The 18,912-nt window shown below is 42.9% G+C and overlaps 1 protein-coding gene across 1 annotated transcript; it reads right to left on the minus strand.

Moving 5' to 3' along the window:
• Positions 1-408: 408 nt before the first annotated feature.
• Positions 409-5,122, minus strand: Krt6a (keratin 6A). The gene is made up of 9 exons (XM_046435585.2): positions 4,527-5,122; positions 3,359-3,573; positions 2,994-3,054; positions 2,746-2,841; positions 2,456-2,620; positions 1,831-1,956; positions 1,471-1,691; positions 1,240-1,274; positions 409-1,138 (listed from the first exon to the last, which is right to left on the minus strand). Exons 1-9 carry the CDS (start codon positions 5,058-5,060, stop codon positions 909-911), a joined length of 1,683 nt encoding a protein of 560 aa, XP_046291541.1. The 5' UTR covers positions 5,061-5,122; the 3' UTR covers positions 409-908.
• Positions 5,123-18,912: the final 13,790 nt, after the last annotated feature.

The following is an 18,912-nucleotide window of genomic DNA, read 5'->3' on the forward strand; positions in this document are numbered from 1 at the left end:
TCTTGTCATGGTTTTCTTAAACACACTGCTGTCATCTTAAGTACTATAATATAGATATAATTCAAAGTATACAGGAGAGAGCGGGAAGAATATACACAAATACTATGCTGTTCATCGTAAAGCACTTGAGCATCTGCAGATTTTGGCCTCTGTGAAGTTCCTGTAGGAACTAATGCCCTATGAATACTGAGAGACTACTGGCAGAGCAGACACCTCCCACTCTACTGCCAAAAAACTTGGTTTGTGCAGAAACCCTGAACCTCAGGGTGCCATGGTGCAGGATGTTTGTTGACCTCCTCTAAAGAGGGGAAGTGAAGGACAGTGGGACTGGGATTTTTCCCTTAAAGATGAAGACACATTGTCAGTTGAAAGGCTAAACAAACATTAGTGACATGCATTATTTTAAAAATCTGCTTTATTTAGCATTTAAAAGAGAGAAAACATCACAGTGATACAGATACTGCACATCTGAGGACTCATCACAAGGCTTCCAGGTATGTGAAGTGGGTGCTCAACATTTGTAAGATGTTCTTGGGTCAAGGGAAATTAAAGGAAATTTGCTTAATTTTTGCAAAGGACCTTGGCACGAATTTCTGGAATGAGAGGGGCAGAGATAATTTTCTTGTAATGCTCAGCTTCAGAGATAAACTAAGAAGGTAAGAGCTAGATAACTAGGTAACAAAGTGAGACACCAGATGTGACTGAACCATGATGTGAGATCAGAGGATAACATTCTGAGGAGAGCCACTGGATCTCTGAGGAGCAGGTAAACAGAGGAGCCAGGAGGGCAGGGGCCTTCCGCAGCCCCAGCTAGAGAGCAGAGGTGGAGGCAGAGGAGGAAAAGATCCTGAGCAGAGGGCTCTACACCAGAGGGCTGAGCAGGGTGGGACAAGGGCCAGTGCAGGACTTCAGTGCTTGTAGCTCCTGCTGGAGGTGGTGGAGGAGTATTTGATGGTGGAGCTGCTGCCACCAGAGGAGCTGAGGCCACCCCCGATGCCTCTGCCACTGCCAGAACTGAAGCCACCTCCAAGGCTGTGACCACTGCTGTAGGAGTAGCTGTTGCCTCCGCCCAGTCCGAAGCCACTGCCGGCACCCCCAGCGCTGCCATAGCCGCTGGACACAGTGGACTGCACCACAGCTGTAGGGAGGACAACAGGACACAGACACCGTGAGCTCACTCTGTCACCTGAGCCAGCTCACAAGGTCAACAACTGGGAGGCAGACAAGCCAAGTACTTACAGATGTTGACGGGTCCAACGCCCTCGCCACTCAGCCTAGGAGGAGAGGAACACAGAGGATGAGTCCTCCGCAGCCCATACCTGATCCCAGGAGAAGCCTCCACCCAAGGCTCATGGAGACCGCCCACCCCTGATCCAGAGAGTCTCCTGACAGCACCCATCATTACTGGCCACAATCCCCTGCTCAGGGCCAGACCCCTCCCACAGGTGCTCAGAGGGGTGTGTCACCCACCTGCACTCCTCGCCTTCCAGCAGCTTCCTGTAGGTGGCGATCTCCACGTCCAGGGCCAGCTTGACATTCATGAGCTCCTGGTACTCCTTCAGCAGCCTGGCCATGTCCTGCTTGGCCTTCTGCAGGGCGTCCTCCAGCCCTTCCAGCTTGCTCTTGGCATCCTTGAGGGCCATCTCCCCACGCTGCTCCGCATCAGCAATGGCGGCCTGCAGGCTGGCGCACTGCAAGGGGAAGCAAGGAAATGGGCTTGGAGCCTGGGCCTTCCAGGAGGCTCATCCCTGCTCTTCCTGCCCAGTGAAGAAGAGCCCGGGAGGCTGGACTGCATGGACAAGCAGCCCCGACCCTGTCTCTGCCCTGTACCTGCTTCTTGACGTGGTCGATCTCCGATCTGAGCCTCTGGATCATGCGGTTGATCTCAGCAATCTCCTGCTTGGTGTTGCGCAGGTCATCCCCATGTCTGCCTGCTGTGACCTGCAGCTCCTCATACTGTCGTGAAGGGGGGAGAGGGAGACAGAGAATGCGTGGGGTTTTACATGTGCACAATGCTGTCTCGCTTCGGAGTCAGACAGTGAGTTATCTCCACCTATTGGATTCTCCTCAATGAATTTTAGAAAAGTTGATGTTAAGTGGCTGGACACAGTGGAACCAAGCCACAGAACATCTCAGTTAGGGAACCAGAGACTTCTTAGTTCTTTCAGGGACTGACAATGTTGTGCTCCGTGTCTCTGAGAGCCATCAGTGAGAATGAAGTTTAAGCAAAGATGACTTGGTCCTTATCTATGGGAGCTTGCTCCTGCCTGGGAGTGGTTCTTCTGCTTCCTAGACAGGGACATCATATCTGAGAGAGTTTATTCTAAGCATGTGGGGTACAGCTTCTGTGAGAGGACTTTAGCCTCCTTTCAGTAATTCCCCCATGAAGTCAGGAGGCTTCTCGAGCTCAGGGTGGGGCTGGGGCCTCCTTAGCGGCTGCCAAGTCACTGCTCACCTTGGTCTGGTACCAGGACTCAGCCTCAGCCCGGCTCCTCTGAGCGATCTCCTCATATTGGGCCTTGACTTCGGCGATGATGCTGTCCAGGTCCAGGTTGCGGTTGTTGTCCATGGACAGCACCACAGAAGTGTCTGAGATGTGGGTTTGCATCTGAGACAGTTCCTGCAGAGCACAAGGTCCTAAGGTCATCTTGGCCTGGGCTGCTTACCAATGTGCCCAATGGGGACATAGGACTCTCCACCCTGCAGAACCCATCTGAGTGAAGGAAAAGGGGTAGAGATGCTCACTGCCTCATAGATGGCTCTGAGGAAGTTGATCTCATCCATGAGACTGTCTGCCTTGGCTTGCAGTTCCACCTTGTTCATGTAGGCAGCATCCACATCCTGGGGAAAGAGCAGACAGTTTGGAATCAGCTGAGCCCTCCTGCCCAGCCCCCATTTTATCACCATGGCAATAGTCTTGTGAGATTGGATGGGGATGCAGAGTCATGTCTCTCCTTGAGCAGAGAAACTAGAACCCTGATTAATTAGCTTACCTTCTTCAGGGTCACAAACTCATTCTCTGCTGCTGTGCGTTTGTTGATTTCATCTTCATATCTAGGAGAAGAGGGTTGACACACATGTAAGCTGGTGGGTGGTTGAAGCTGAAAAGCAGCCTGGTATATCTAAATCTATCTTTCTTGCCACAGAGAGTCTGAGAGATGATTTTTGTAGTAACAACTAAAATTTCACTTCTTTAATATCCTTCAACCTCCTATATCCCTATTTATCTTACATATTTACTTTTTAGCAATAATGATTTTTATTTCTATGACTATGGTTGCTGCATAATGGTGTCCACCTCTAGAACTTGTCACCCAATTATTTGGAGAAAACCAGCCCATCTTCTTGTTTGACTTACTTGTTCTTGTAATCTTCTACCAGATCCTGCATGCTCCTGAGTTCTGAGTCCAAGCGACCTCTCTCCCCAAGGATGGAGTCCAGCTGCCTCCTGAGGTTGCTGATGTACTGCTCAAACAAAGGCTCCAGGTTCTGTCGCACTGTCTTAGTGCCCTGTTCTTGGAGCAGGGTCCATTTGGTGTCCAGGACCTTGTTCTGTTGTTCCAGGAACCGCACCTGGAGAGGGACAAGATGATCATTTGTGAGGCAAAGGCAGGAAGAAAGAAGTGTCTCTGTTAGCAGTTCTCCCTGTGGGTCTTGGTTCTCCATTTTGTAGAGCTGCTTCTTAGCATGGACAGAGGCTCAGTTTTGTACCCACACCAAAACGTTTTTCTTTTGCAGCACAGAAATCCACCAGGGAAATTCCCCCTTGGACCATTGAGGGGTTCTCATCTTCTAAGTTATGAAGCCAATCAGTGACTTTCCACATTTCTTTTCCTCTTTCCAAGAACAATCACAAATGCAGTTTAAAAATAATATTTTCTGATATTTCCTGCTAGGTTTTAACAATGTATTGGATCTCAGTTATAAATGATATAAATGTTCACTAATGATTAGATTCCTGTCTAAGTTCCAATTTAGTGTATGTCTCCTCAAATTTATCCATTTTATGGTTGTTCTTTGTTGAATAAATTAGCATTTCTACATATTGTTTAAGTGGTTCTATTGTTTTCCTAATCTAGCCAGAAAAATTCTTTTCTTGTTTTCTTTTCTCTCTCTCTCTCTCTCTCTCTCTCTCTCTCTCTCTCTCTCTCTCTCTCTCTCTCTTTCTCTCTCTCTTGATTAATATTTTCCCTCTTACACAGACCCCAGAGTGGAATCCCCAGCCCAAACACCACTGGCATCATCTTGTCAAGAGGGGGACTGGATTCTTCCCAAATCCCATTGCCTCATCTGTGCTTCTGGGTATCAACAGTTCAGGGGTCCCCCTGTCAGGAATGAGGGCTATGGAAGAGACCCAGCAGTTCTTCTATGCTCTTGACTCTATGGGGCCAATCCCCATCCCTGTGGAGAGGTAGCCTGAGGTCCTTTTCCCTCTTTCCTAGTTTTTTCCACCCTGTAGGAAGTCTATCCTGTTCATAACTGGGGATTCTGAGGTGCCTTGCGGATGGCACTGTTTCCTGGCTCACCTTGTCGATGAAGGAGGCAAACTTGTTGTTGAGGGTCTTGATCTGCTCACGCTCCTCGGTCCTCACCCGCTGGATGGTGGGGTCGATTTCCAGGTTCAGAGGAGTCAGGAGATTCTGGTTGATGGTGACCTCCTGGATGCCTCCAGGGGGGCACACAGGGAAGCCAGCGCCCCCGTAGCCACCACCAAGGCCAGCAGCACCACCGAGCCCAAAGCCACTACCAGCTCCACCTCCAAAACCAAATCCACTGCTGAAGCCGAAGCCACCTCCAACTCCGCTGCCATATCCGCCGCCTATGGCGCAGCTGCCCCCTCCAATGGAGATCCTCTTGGAGACCCCTGTGCCATAGAGGCTCCTGCTGCCAAAGCCTGCGCTTCTGCATGCCGCCCCCATGCCACCACTGCCCCTGGAGCGGGACACAGACATGCTGCTGAAGCCAGAGCGGCAGAGCCCTGGGGCTCTGGCTGAGCTGGCACTGAAGCCTCTGCGGCTGCTGCTGCTGCTCTGGATCCTTGTGGTGGACTTGCTGGTCATGGTGCCTGGAGACGAGAAGGCTGGGCAAGGCGAGAGAGACTGAAGGGCAGAGCAGAGAGGAGCAGATGAAGGAGATGGGCTCAGGCAGAGCTTATATATGGTGTGAGTGGGCTGGGCTCAGGGCTGGAAGGTGAGCTTGCAGATTGGGAAGGGCTGGGCTTTACAAACAGTGAGATCACCCCCAAGTTCTAGAAAGGTATGAAACATGAAGGTTGCCTTTTGGCTTCCTGTAGTCATGGAGAAATTCTCTTGCCTTCCAGACTTGACTTGCTCCTAACACAATGAGCCTGGATGCAAATTCACTGAAGTCATGACTTAGTCATGTTCAGGAACAAAGCAAACAAGAAGCTGATCTGTGATAATTGTCCCTTCCTTCTGCTTATTCAGACACTCCCTGTGTGCCCCCTTACACACAGGTTTCCATCTCCACCCGCACCTCCCTTCTCCTCTGGGTGGGACTCTCCCTGAGGGTTTCCAGCCATTTTCCCATGGGCCTGAGCAAGAAATGGCCTGCCATGTTTACCCACCATGTTCGATTCAGTTCTTCGGTAGCTCCTGGCTATATGATCTGGTGATCTGAGCATGGGAATGGGGTACATAACCTTCCTCTAAGGCCAGAGGGATGGAGGAGTTGAAGTTTTCACTATTTAGAACCATGTTTGCTCTGTGCCCCCTGTGTGATAAGCTGCCCACTTGGCACTTTCCTGAGAGGACAGGTGCAGATCTCTCCTAACCTCTGCTAGGAACTTCTATCCATGCCTGTGCCTCCTGCCCCAGGATCTTCCATCCATGCTTGTGCCTCCTGCCCTATGGGTTTGCTTGCCCATTGAGCTGTCTTTCCAGCTGAAATTCATAGACATTTTCTCTCTGCAGTTTTTTGGAATGTTTAGTTAGAGCTTAAGTTTAAAAAAAAATCCAAAATGATTTGGACAAGAATCATGAAAGAATTCACGGAGGTTTTATTTCCACTAATTTTGACATTTCAGAAGAATCCAGAATTGAACATCTTAGCAGGGTGTGTACAGAAAGTTGAGGGGCATATAGAAGCAATGAATCATTAAAATGTGTCCTTACAAGTATGATGATTTCATAAGTAAATTCCAGATTTATATTTCTAATCTCAGTGCTTGAATTCTCAAATCTCTAAACCCTTTCTCAGAGAGCAGACAAGCCTTCAAATGAGAGTAGCACTTGGTTCACAGGAACTGAGTTTCATGTTTTCTAGTCCATGCATTAAGCACCATGAATGAGAATTGAGAACAACCCTAGGTGTATGGTGCTCTGAGAACATTTGTCTAACTGAGCAACTGTGGGAGGAAAGACCAACTCCCACACTGAGATGAGTTCCCTGAAAGTTCCAGTTACTATTTTAAATGCAGTCCCTTCTCTCCCACAAGTTGAGGGGCACAGCATCCAGGATGGCAGGGAGTTCCTGTCTAAAGCAGGTGCTAAGTCAGCGTCTGGCAGGAAAGAGATACCTTCTCAAGACAACGGAAGCAGCTGCCCTCCTCCACCCTGATTGCACAATGGCTCTTGAAGAATGTGCTTCCACCCAGTTCTGGGAAAGAGATGCTGTTCCTCATGGTCCAGGACACTGATGCACTCTACTGTTCCTGGTTAGGGGCTTTAGGCACGGCATGGGCTATGCCAGGCTTGGTAGGAAATGTGGTCAGGTTGGGTGGGAACACCCTACTTTTGTCCACCATCCCGTGTCTATGTCCATGCCTGATGCCTATGGCCACTTTACACCACAGTGGCAGAGATACGCAGCTTACAACAAAACTTGTGACTTGCAAAACCTAGAGTATTTGTCCCTTTAAAGAAAACCTTTGCTAGCCCCTGGTTAAGAACATGGGTCCTAGGATCAGACTAGGCTCCTTATGCAAATCACTGAGCCCTTTTTCTGCTGATTTTTACACCTGTAAATGAGTGTGTGTGTGAAAAGAGTACCTGCCTCATGGTGTTGTGAGGCTAAAATGAGGTAATTTGTGTGAAGGTTTAATACAATGTCTGGCATGTGAGTTCTCCACGGAGATGAGCTAACATCATTATCATGAAAGTAGGAAGAAGTTCAGTGTGTAGGAATCCAAGAGAAGCTTCAAGAATCAGAGCACAGCAGGGTGCAGTGGCACACACCTGTAATCCCAGCTACTTCAGAGGCTGAGGAAGGAGGATTGCAAGTTGGAGGCCAAACTGGGCAACTTAGAGAGACTTCATCTCAAATAAAAAAATAAAAAGAACTGGGGATGTCATTTGGTGATAATGCATGTCTGGGTTTAATCCCCAGTATGGGGTCGGGGGGGACAGAATTCAGAATATATGTGTGTGAATGGGAACAGTGGTTTGAGGACAGTAATGGAGCCAACAGTGCAAGATAGTAAGGACCTAGGAAGCCATGTGGAGGGGTTTGCCATTGTTCCTCAAAGCCGCGTAGAACTATAGCAGGCAGGAGAATGACAGGATCAGAAGAATGATTTGCAGCTTGCAGGTGCTCACAGCAGCAGAACCGAGTGGGAGCAGAGCCCACCCCGACCCTGACTCCCACCCTCCAGCAGATGTGGCAGGTAGTCGAAGTACCTGGAAGGAAACAACAAAGTCAGGGAGATTCTGAGTTTGGGGCAGGAGCCCAGCAGGCTGATATCCCTCCTCTGAAGCCACACTGCCCCGCTCATCCTCTACTGGGTCTCAGGCTGTTCTCTGGGTTGTGCATACAGGGACAGGCTGCTGTCAACCAGCACAGATAACCCCAACAGTCCCTCTTTCAGTCCTGATTTCATATCTTTGAGAGGATTGGGGAGCATTCATCCCTAAACAAAGTAGATTATTTCGATGCAGCTGAGACCTCCCATGTACTCCTTTAGCCTGTCAGAAGATGGGTTAACTTTAACATCTAACCCAAGCCCAGGCTTGCCCGGTGCACTAGACAGCACCAACAATGTAAAATGTCATGTTCGGTTTCCTAACACAGGTGTCTCTCTTACTGGTAGATTTATGAGACGTTTTCTAAAATAAAATCCTTGTCCCCACTTGCCAGGGAATGCTCTGGAAACCAGTTCCAGTGACCTCAGGAGACAGTAAGGTCAGCTTGGAGGGCCCAGGAGAGATGAATAGGGCTGGTAAGATGGTAGAGGAGAAGAGGGACCCTCAGCCCAGCAGATCTATTTCTGATTCCATTTCCTCCTAGCCCCACTACACTTAAAGTCTAAATATGTCCTTGGCTCATTTGTTCTTGATTTTTTTATTTTTCTTTGTCTGGGTATGGGAGGTGACCAGTGTTCCTTACCCACTTTTAGCCTGCTGTTCTGGGCTGGGCTGGGTTTCTTTCTCCTTTAGAGTCCAGCCCTCCCCCTTCTGCCTTCTGCTTTAGCACCAGGGGAGGGCTATGGTCCTAGGCAGTTAGGACCCTTGGATGTTTAGAGAATTGCCTTCTTGGATGACCTCTCCCTGGGAGATCTGTTTTCCCAGAGCAGCCACGTGGGAAAGGCCCAATCTTCATAATAAGATTAGAACAAAGGGTGATAGTTCAGGCAACTCTGTGAGAGACACTGAAGCAAGCAGCTGAGTACCTGAGAGGACAGTTGGCCTCCTCCCCAGAAGGCTGCCAAAGCTACCTGCTCTCTTCCAGGAGAGCCTTCCTGCCTTCTGTTTCCTCTGATTGCCATGGAATGTAGAAGGCCTTGTTCTTGGCCCAGGGGTTCACCTGCATGGCTCACATTGTTCCCAGCATGGAGGAGGGGAAGGAGGGAGGCCCTGAAGCTTGAGCCCATGGAAAGTCGCCTCAAGAGGATTTGCCTTGTCTTTCTGCCTCCCTGGGTGGAGCTGCCTGATGGGAATGAGGGAGAGGCCATTGTCATCATCCTTTAAGACTAAGCACCTAATCCTCAAGCCACAGCGCTGGATGATGCCTTTCAGAGGGAATCCCACAGACCCAGTCCAGTCCCTGGGTCACATGGGGCCACATGCACACAGGTGTGATAACAGACAGCTGCTCCCGGGGTGGAATAGAAAGTACAGCCTCCTCATAGAGTGGTTCAGAAAGTGCTGAAACTTACAACACTGTATTACTTAGTAAGTAGGTTGTTTATGGACAGGTAACCTATGCTATATTGTGCAGCTTCCCTTATAGCTCTCAAGTTTCACACACACAGTCCACCCATTTTTTTCCCCAGGGAACACTGGGACGGGTGACATATCTGGACATGATGCTGGCTGGCTGGCTCTACAGCTGCAGGAAGTGTCCGACATCTTTGTTTTCCAGTGGGACAGGGTGCTGCCTTAGGTCCATTGTGAAGTCCACAGGCCAATGAGAGGACGTTTCACACAGTGCTTCATAAGAAGCATTTATGATCTCCTGCCTCTGGACTTGTAGTCCCAAATTCCAAGATGTCACTTGGTGTGACTTTTTCTGGGATATTCCAAGAGCCCCTTTCCCCACAGACTTGAAGGGACCAAGAGGAGCATTAGGACTGCCGTTTTAACCACCAAAAGCAGCATGTGACAACGGATCTGGGAGGAATTGGAGAGGATCATTAGCCTACAGGATGGATGCCTGTTCTATGCCTTAGATATTGGATAGGCAGGTGCAGTTGGATGTTTAAGATGTTGGTAAAAGCAGAATTAGGCTAAGGGCTGAGGACATATTTGGAAGGAGAGGACAGCCCTTGGCTTACCTGATTGATGCAGGAACACTACTCATTGGAAGAAGAGCAACATATCTCATGAAGGAGGCATCTTGATGATCTGGGGTAGGAGATAATGCTGGAGTGACAAGAGTGCTTTAGAGAGGATGGGAAGGTAGCAAGGGATGAGCTCAATGACAGAACCAGGTCAGCGTGTACCTGGGAGGACTAGGGTACACTAATGTTGCCAGAAAGGCCTCAGGGGCATCTGATAATACCCTTCTCCTTTCCCCTGCCCTTCCCTCAGCCACTTTACGGAACTAGCTTGGATTTTTCCAGATAGGCATAGAACATACATGGCTGGGAAAGTCTGGACCCTGGGCAGAAATAGTTGATTTTTCTCTCTGATGCTTTCCTCAGAGTCATACCGCCTTTCTTATTCCTGTCCACTTTGAGCTTCTGGTTTCCACTTCCTTAGCACTATAGGGCCCACCTCACTGTATTGTGTGACTTATTTTTTAAATGTAGTAAGGGAAAAATATACCAATGATTCCCCAGTGAGATACATAAGACACCTGGCTTAGACAATCAAAGCGACGGGTGAGATGCAGTCTTTGGGAACCATGTCTTACCATATCTAGGTTTGGGTTAAACTCCCTTTATTTCAGTAAAGGAGAAATGTCTGGTTAATAAGGATGATTTGGAGTAATTCCTACCCCCAAAAATCAAGTCAAAATCACTTGACTCTTATAGTACAAAAATCCTAGACAGCAAACAAGCCTCTAACTATCTGTTTTGAGATTTCTTGGCATTTAATGGCTGCATCCATCTTTAATCCCTTATGATCTCACCTGAAGCCTCGGGTTGGGATTAATAACAGATCTTTGATAACTCTGGCAAGTTTGTGGAACTAATGTTGCCAGCAAGGCCTCAGGGGCATCTGATAATACCCTTCCCCTTTCCCCTGCCCTTCTCTCAGCCACTTTAGGGAAATAGTCTAGATTTTTCCAGATATACATAGAACATACATGGCTGAGAAAGTCTGGACCCTGGGCAGAAATGGTTGATTTGCTAAGCACTGCTTTCTTTCTGTCTCCACAACAGAAACGAAAGTAAAGTAATCTATCACATATTTAAAATGGAATTTTGGGTTTTGAGGTACAATTTGAATATAGAGAAATGCACAGATATTAAGTATAAAGTTCAGTCTATTTTGACAAATCCATGCACCTCTCTAACTCACATATTATCAAAATACAGAATATTCCCATTACTCCAGAAAATTTCTTTGTACCCCTCCCCATGAATTCTGCTTGGCCCAGCAAATAGTGTTTTGATTTTTGCACCTAAGGATCATACAGTATATATCTTATTTATATTATAGTGAGATATATATATTCTGAAATTTTCATTCAACAAAATGTTCTTGACATCTGTTAGGATTTGGGGGTATTAGCAGCTCATTCTCCTTTATATCTGAGTGGTGTTTCATTATATGAATATGCCATAATTCATAATCTGTTTGTCTATTCCTCCTGATAAGTTCCTAAAATTTTTCCAATTTTCTGTTACCTTGAATAAAAGAGATCAATATACTTATGAGCATTTACGTGGGCGTATATTTTCATTTAATTAAGTATTTATTGTAAATGCTTAAAATGGAATTGATGCGTAAAAGGCAAATGTATATTAGTTTTTGAAAGTAGTTGTACCATTTTAAAAAAGACACTTTCTTTTTTTAAAGCAAGTTTAGGTTCATAGCAAAATTCTACAGAAAGTACAGCAATTTCTCATATATCCTCTGCCCCACATGCATAGCCTCTCCACTCTCAACATCCCCTAGCAGAGAGGTGCCTAGTTACAACTGATGAATCTATTACACTGTCATGTCATTGTTACCCAAAGTCCGTAATTGACATTAGGTCTCACTCCTGTTGTTGTATATTCAATAGGTCTTGAAAAATATATAATGATATGTATCTACCATTTGTATCATACAGAATAGTTTCACTGACCTATATCTCCTCTATGCTGTACCTATTCATCTCTTCCTTCCCCTAACAGTTGGCAACCACTGATCTTTTTACTGTCTCTAATGGTTTTGCCTTTTTCAGCATACAATATGGTTAGAATCATACAGTGTGCAGCCTTTCAGATTGGCTTCTTTCACTCAATAATATGTATCTGTGGTTCCTCCAGGTCTTTTCTTGGCTGATGCTCATTTTTTCTTAATGCTAACTAACGTCCATTGTCTGAATGTACCACAATGTGTTCATCCATTCACCACTGAAGGGCATCTTGGTTGCTCTCAAGTTTGGGCAATTAGGAATAAAGCTGCTATAAACAGTCATATGCAAGTTTTTCTGCTGGCATATGTTTTCAGCCCATTTGGATAAATGCTAGAAGTATGATTGCTGGATTGTATGGCAAGAGTATGTCTGGTTTTGTAGGAAACCACCAAACTCTTCCACAGTGGCTGTATGATTTTATATCCCTACAGCAATGCATGAGAGCCCGCTGTTCCATAACTCGCCAATGTTCTGGATTTGGGCCATTCTGCCAGTTGTATGGTGACACCTCATTGTTGTTTTAATTTGCAGTTCTCTGATGATGTGTGATATTGAGAATTTTTTATATGTGTATTTGTCATATAGAAACCTTCCTCAATGAGGTATCTTTTAAGGACTTTGGCCCACTTTGTAATTGGGTTAATTTCTTTCTTATTGTTGGATTTTAAGAGTTCTTTGTACATTTTCAGTAACAGTCTATATCTTTTATCACGTCTTTTACTAATATTTTCTTTCACTCTGTGGCTTGACTCTGATTCTCTTAACGTTTTCTTTCACAGAGTAAAAGTTTCAATTTTAATGATGTCCCATCTACCAATTATTTCTTTCATGGTTCATACTTTGATATTGTAATTTAAAAAGTCATTTCCATACCCCAAATCATGTAGATTTTCTCTTACATTTCGGGGTTAGTCAGTTTTGCATTGCTGTGATAAGTATCTGGGTAAAACAACTCTAAAGAGGAAATGTTTATTTTGGCTCACAGTTTCAGAGGTTCAAGTCCATGGCTGGCTGTCTCCATTGCTCTGGACCTGAGGTGGGGAAGAACATCACAGTGGAAAGATGTGGCGGATAAAGTTACTCAGCTCATGGAAGATGGAAAGTGGGGTGTGGGGAGGAAAAAAGGCCCAAAGAGAATATAATGAGCATGTCTCTAGTGACCCATTTCCAGCTAGGTCCTACCTCTCAGTAGTCCATTTAGCCATCAATGGATTAATTCGCTGTTTTAGTCAGCCTTTTCACTGCTGTGATCAAAAGACCTGAAAAGAACAATTTTAAGGAGGAAAAATTTATTCCGGGGCTCACAGTTTCAGAGGTCTCAGTCCATAGATGGCTGGCTGCATTCCTTTGGGCCTGAGGTGAGGCAGGACACCATGGCTGTGTGTCACAGGAAAGCAGCTGGGAACATGGCACCAGGAAGCGGAGAGAAAGCTCTGCTCAACAAGGTCAAAATAAACCTCAAAGGCACACCCAAAGGGACCCACCTCCTCCAGCCACACCCTACCTGCCTATAGTCACCATCCAGTTAATCCCTATCAGGCGGTTAATTCACTGATTAGGTTAAAGCTCTCATAACCCAATCATCTCACTTCTAAATCTTCTTGCATTGACTCACATATGAGGTTTTGGAAACACCTCACATCTAAACCATAACATCCACTAATGAGACCAGGACCCTCACAATCCAATCACTTCCTAAATGTCCCACCTCTAGACACCTGAGACATTGGGAGACATCCCAGATCCAAACCATAAACTCTTCTTTCTAGGGCTACCATAATTTTACATTTTACATTAAGTGCTATGATCAATTTTGAGTTAATTTTTTTGGAAGGAATAATGTCTGTGTCTAGATTAATTTCTTGGCAAGTGGATATCTGTTGTTCCAGCACCATCTGGTGCAAATTCTCTTTGCTCTATTGTATTGCCTTTGCCTCTTTGTGAAGAACCAGATCACTATTTTTCTGTGGGGCTAGTTTTGGGTTCTATATTATGTTTCATTGACCCGTTGGTCAATTCTCTCACCATGCCATACTCTCTTGACTACTTTAGCTTCATAGTAGATCTTGAAGCTGAGTTATGTAAGAGCTCTTACTTTTTTCTTCTTTAATATTGTGCTGGACTATTCTAGGTCTTTGCTTCTTCTTATAAACTTGAGAATCTCTGTGTCAATATATGCAAAATAATTTTCTGGGAATTTGGGATTGAGTTAATTATAGATTAAGTTAGGAGGAACTGACATCTTGGTAATATTATGTTTTCTCTCCATGAACATGGAATTTCTCTCTACTTTTTTAGTTATTCTTTGACTTCTTTCATCACAGTTTTCCCTCATAAAGATCTGTGCACATTAGGTTAGATTTATACAAACTATTTCAATTTTTTGCAGTGCTGTAATGTAAATAGATGCTATAAATTTTATTTCAATTAATCATTGCTAACATACAGGAAAATGATTAACTTTTATATGCTATCCTGTAATCTTGTTATAATCACTTATTGGCTTCAGGAAATTTGTTTTTTAATATTTAGAGTTTTCTACACAGACAATCATGCTACTCAAACAAGTTTTTGTTTATTTTTTTCCTGAGTTTTATAACTTTTATTTTTTTTCCTTATCTTATTATACTTACCAGGAGGACTTCTAGCTGATGTTGAAAAGGAGTTGTGAAGCTGGGCACAGTGGTGTACGCCTATAATCCCAGCAATTTGGGAATCTAAGGAAGGAAGATCACAAGTTGAAGGCCAGCTTTAGCAACCTAGTGAGACCTGTCTCAAAACAAAAAATAAAAAAGGGCTGGGGATGTGGCTCAGTGGTAGAGTACTCCTGGGTTAAACCCCAGCTTGATGAAAGAAAGAAAGAAAGAAAGAAAGAAAGAAAGAAAGAAAGGAAGGAAGGAAGGAAGGAAGGAAGAAAGAGAGAGAGAGAAAGAAGTGTTGTGACAAGGGACATTCTTGCCTTATTCTCAATCTTAGGGTGAAAGCTAGTTTATCACCATTAAATATGATGTCAAATGTAGGTTTTCTGTAGATGTTCTTTTTATCAAATTGAGGAAGTTCTCCAATATTCCTAGCTTTTTGAGAATTTTTATTATGAATATTGTTGAATTTTGCTAAATGTTTTTGCACACCTATTTATAATCTTCTTTGACCTGTTACTGCGAAGAATTACATTAATTGATTTTCAAATGCCAAACCAGGCTTACATTCTTGGAATAAATTTCAGTTGGTCGTGATGAATATAATTTTTTTAGGCATTGTTGGTTTTACATCTATGTTGATGAGAGATAATGGTCCATAGTTTCCTATTATTACAATGTCTTTGGTTTGGGGGTTAGAATGATGCTGCTTTGTAGAATGAGATAGGAAATGCAGATTATAGAGAATTGGTGTAATTTCTTCCTTAAATGTTTGGTACAATTCATCAGTAAACCTATCTGGGCATGGCACTTTCTGTTTTGGAACGTTTATCATTACTGATTGCATTTCTTTAATAGATTATTGAAATTGTCTGCTTCTTCATGTGTGCCTTTTAACAGATTGTGTCTTTAAAGAAATTGGTCTCTTTCGGGGGTGCTGGGGTTGTGGCTCAGTGGTAGAACACTCACTTAGCATGTGTGAGGCACTGGGTCTGAGCCTAAGCACCATATAAAGATAAATAAATAAAGATATTGTCTATCTACAACTAAAATTTTTTTTAAAAAAAGTAATTGGTCTCTTTCTTCTTGGTTATCAAATTTATGGGCAAAGCTAATCATAGTGTTTCTTTAATAACATTTTAATAGGATCTATAGTGTCTTTTCTCTTTTTTTTTTAGACTTGAAAGACTTTATAAATTGTATTAATATTTCTGAAAAAAAAGAGCTTGTTGGGGTTGTGGCTCAGTGGTACAGTGCTTGCCTAGCATGCATGAGGCACTGGGTTCAATCCTCAGCACCACATAAAAATAAATAAAGACATTGTGTCCACCTAAAACTAAAAAATCAATACTAAAAATTTTTTAAAAAGCTTTTCAATACTTTGTTTTCCCTCTATCAATTTCCTGTTTTAATTTAATTGTTTTCAGCTTTAATTTTTATTATGTCTTTTTTTATGCTTACTCTGAATTTGTTTTGTTGTTCTTTTTCTAGTTTTCTAAGGGTGAAACATAGGTTATTGATTTTAGATCTTTCTTCTTGTCAATTTATGTGTCCAGTGCATAAATTTCCCTCCATTACATCTGGTCTGTTTTGATAAGTTGTTTTTTATTTTCATTTATTCCAAAAAAATTTTTTTTAAATTTATCTTGAGATTTCTTTTTGGACTCCCCTGTTATGTAGAGGTGTGTTGCTTGATTTTTTAAAAGTCAGTGTATTTTTTGCTATCTTTCTGTTACAAATTTATAGCGTAATTCCGTTGCGGTCTAAGAGCAGACTTTGTGTGATTAAGGTGTGTTTTATGGTCCTGAATGTGGCTTATCTTGGCAAATATTCTATATGAACTTGTGAAGGATGTGTATCTTGCTCTCGATGGATGCAATACTCTAAAGATTTAATCATACACAGTTGATTGACTGCTTTTCTAATAGAAAATCAATATTATGCATCTATAGCCAACTGTTAGTTTGACAAAGGCAGTGAAACGTGTAAGAAAGGACAGACTCTTCATAAATGGTACTGAGAAACCTGGTACCTATTGTGTTGTTCAGCTTTTTGTTGCTGTGACAAATACCTGAGAGAAACAACTCTAAAGAGGAAAGATTTATTTTGTCTCACTGTTTTAGTCTGTGGTCAGCAGGCTCCATTGTTTAGGCAGAATATCATGATGAAAAGGCATGGAAGGGGAAGGCTGCTCCACTCCTGACACCCAGGAGACAGACAGAGAAAGCAGCAGGGGCGGCAGGGGGAGGCAGGGACTAAACATACCCTTCCAGGGCACACCCCTAATAATTTAACAAGGTGACTATAGATTATAATGACCTATTACATATTTTATGAAGAACTAGGAGAGAGAAACTTGAAGGCTCCAAACATAAAGAAACGATAAGGAGATGAAAATGCAGGTTAACCTGATTTGATCAGTATACATTATAAATCTATATCAAAATATCATAATATTTACCTCATATATATGTAAATTATTATGTTGTTTAAAATGAAAAGGAAGAAAATCAATATGAATATTTTCTAATAGAAAAAATGGAAAATAGAGGATATTGAAGTCTCCAGCTGTAATGGAAATTTCATCTTTTCTCTTTGCCATTCTGTTGGCTTTTGCTTTATATATTTTTTTGCTCTGTTGTTAGGTACATACACATTTAGGATTGTTATGTCTTAGAATTGACCTTTTATTTTAGGTAATGTCCCTCTTTATCCCTGATAACCTTTCTGGCTTGAAGTCTGTTCTATCTGAAATTAACAATGTAGCTACTCCAGATTTCTTTTGAGCAGTGTTAGAATGCTCTCTCTTAATCCACTGATTTACTTTTAATTATACATATCTTTATATTTAAAGTGGGCTGCTTATAAACAACATATAGCCGGAATTTTTTAAAAATTATTTTGAGTATTTCTGTCTTCAAATTGGTTCATTTAGATCATTGACATTTAAAGTGATCATTGAGAGCTGGATGACTATACCCTGTATTTGTTGCTATTTTCTGGTCATTGCCCTCATTCTTTTTCCCTGCTTTTGTCTACCTGTCTTTTTCTGCCTTTCAAAGTTTTAATTGAGCATTTTATATAATTCTGTTTCTCTCCTTTATTAGTATATCAATCATACTTTTGAAAAACACTTCTTTCGGTGGTTCACCTAGAGTTTGAGCACACATATACAACTAATCCAAGGGTATTTACACATGATACTCTACCACTGCAAAGACCTGTAATAATGAAATAATCCCAATTCCTCCCTCTTATCCCTTCAGTCATTGCTGCCATTCATTCCACTTCCACATAGATGTAAACATTGAAGACATTGCTGCTATTATAATTTTGAACAAACTTTTAGATCAAGTAAAAAGAAACTTTAACTTTGTTTTACTTATTTCTTCTGCAATGTGCTTCCTTTCTATATGTAGATCCTAGTTTATAACTTACATCATTTCCTACTCTGTGAAGAACATTTTTTAATACTTCTCACACAGCAGGACCACTGGCAACAAATACCCTTGATGTTTGCTTTTCTTTAAAAAAGCTTTATTTCTCCTTCACTTTTTGAAGAATAAATTAGAAGACATGGAGTTCTAGATTGGTGGTTTATCTCTCAACCCTAAATATTTTACTCCACTCTCTTCTTGTTTGCATGATTTCTATGAAGAAGATGGATGTAATTCTTACATTTACTTCTCTATAGAGAATCTGTTTTCTCCGGCTGGTTTCTTTCAGGATTTTTTTTCTTTATTTTTTATTTTCTGAAGTTTGAAAATATGTGTGGGCATCATTCTTTCATGAACCTGTGTGTGTTTACATTTCTCCTGCTTAATGTTCTCTAAGTTTCCTTGATCTGTTATGTAAAGTCTGATATTAATTTTAGGAAATTCTCAGTCATTACTCCCTCCAGTACATCTCATGTCTCTTTCCCTAAGTCTTTTTCTTTTAGTATTTTCATTACACACATATTGAACCCTTTGTTGTTGTATATTCTTGCAGCCACAGTTTCTGCATATTTATTCTGTTCTATGTTTTTCAGTCTTTTTTTTTCTTTTCTGTTTTGTGAGTTTCTGTTGTCATATCCTCAAACTCAAATTCTTCTCTCAACTATGTCCAGTCTTGTAATGAGCCCATTAAACAGATTCGATATTTCTGATAACAGTGATCCCTAGTGTTTGTTTTGTATTCTTTCTCGTTTTCCTTACCCCAGGTAAATTGGGCTCTGATAGACCTTGGCAGGTTAGGCTGTGGCTAAATAGTTCATACACAGGGCAGACTGTGGAAAACAGAATGCTCTAGTTCAAAATGATTCATTTTCCACTCCCCCTGCTGGAAGCATAAGGGGATTTTTCTCTGATCTTCACTGTGAGGACACAGTAGACACCCTGGAAGTCAAACAAAAGTAGGAGTGCTCCCCTAAGACTGGGATACCCTGGAATTTTAACTATAAAACTTAGCCACACTGAGTCACCAACAATTTGACACATACAGTGTAGGTTTTCCTGCCAGGTCTGAGTTCCTATGGCGAGTTCTG

This window comes from Marmota monax, unplaced genomic scaffold, assembly GCF_021218885.2.
Source record: "Marmota monax isolate L192 unplaced genomic scaffold, Marmota_monax_Labrador192_F-V1.1 WCK01_AAM20220418_F8-fsc00012, whole genome shotgun sequence".
Taxonomy (NCBI): Eukaryota; Metazoa; Chordata; class Mammalia; order Rodentia; family Sciuridae; genus Marmota; species Marmota monax.

Bases quoted from the DNA above. Each gene is read 5' to 3' on its own strand.
- Krt6a (XM_046435585.2), bottom strand. From the start codon at position 5,060: ATGACCAGCAAGTCCACCACAAGGATCCAGAGCAGCAGCAGCAGCCGC. The intron at 3,574-4,526 runs GTGAGCCAGGAA...GTCCCTCTCCAG, and splicing joins TTGCCTCCTTCATCGACAAG to GTGCGGTTCCTGGAACAACA. The intron at 2,842-2,993 runs GTAAGCTAATTA...CTCTTTCCCCAG, and splicing joins AGTTTGTGACCCTGAAGAAG to GATGTGGATGCTGCCTACAT.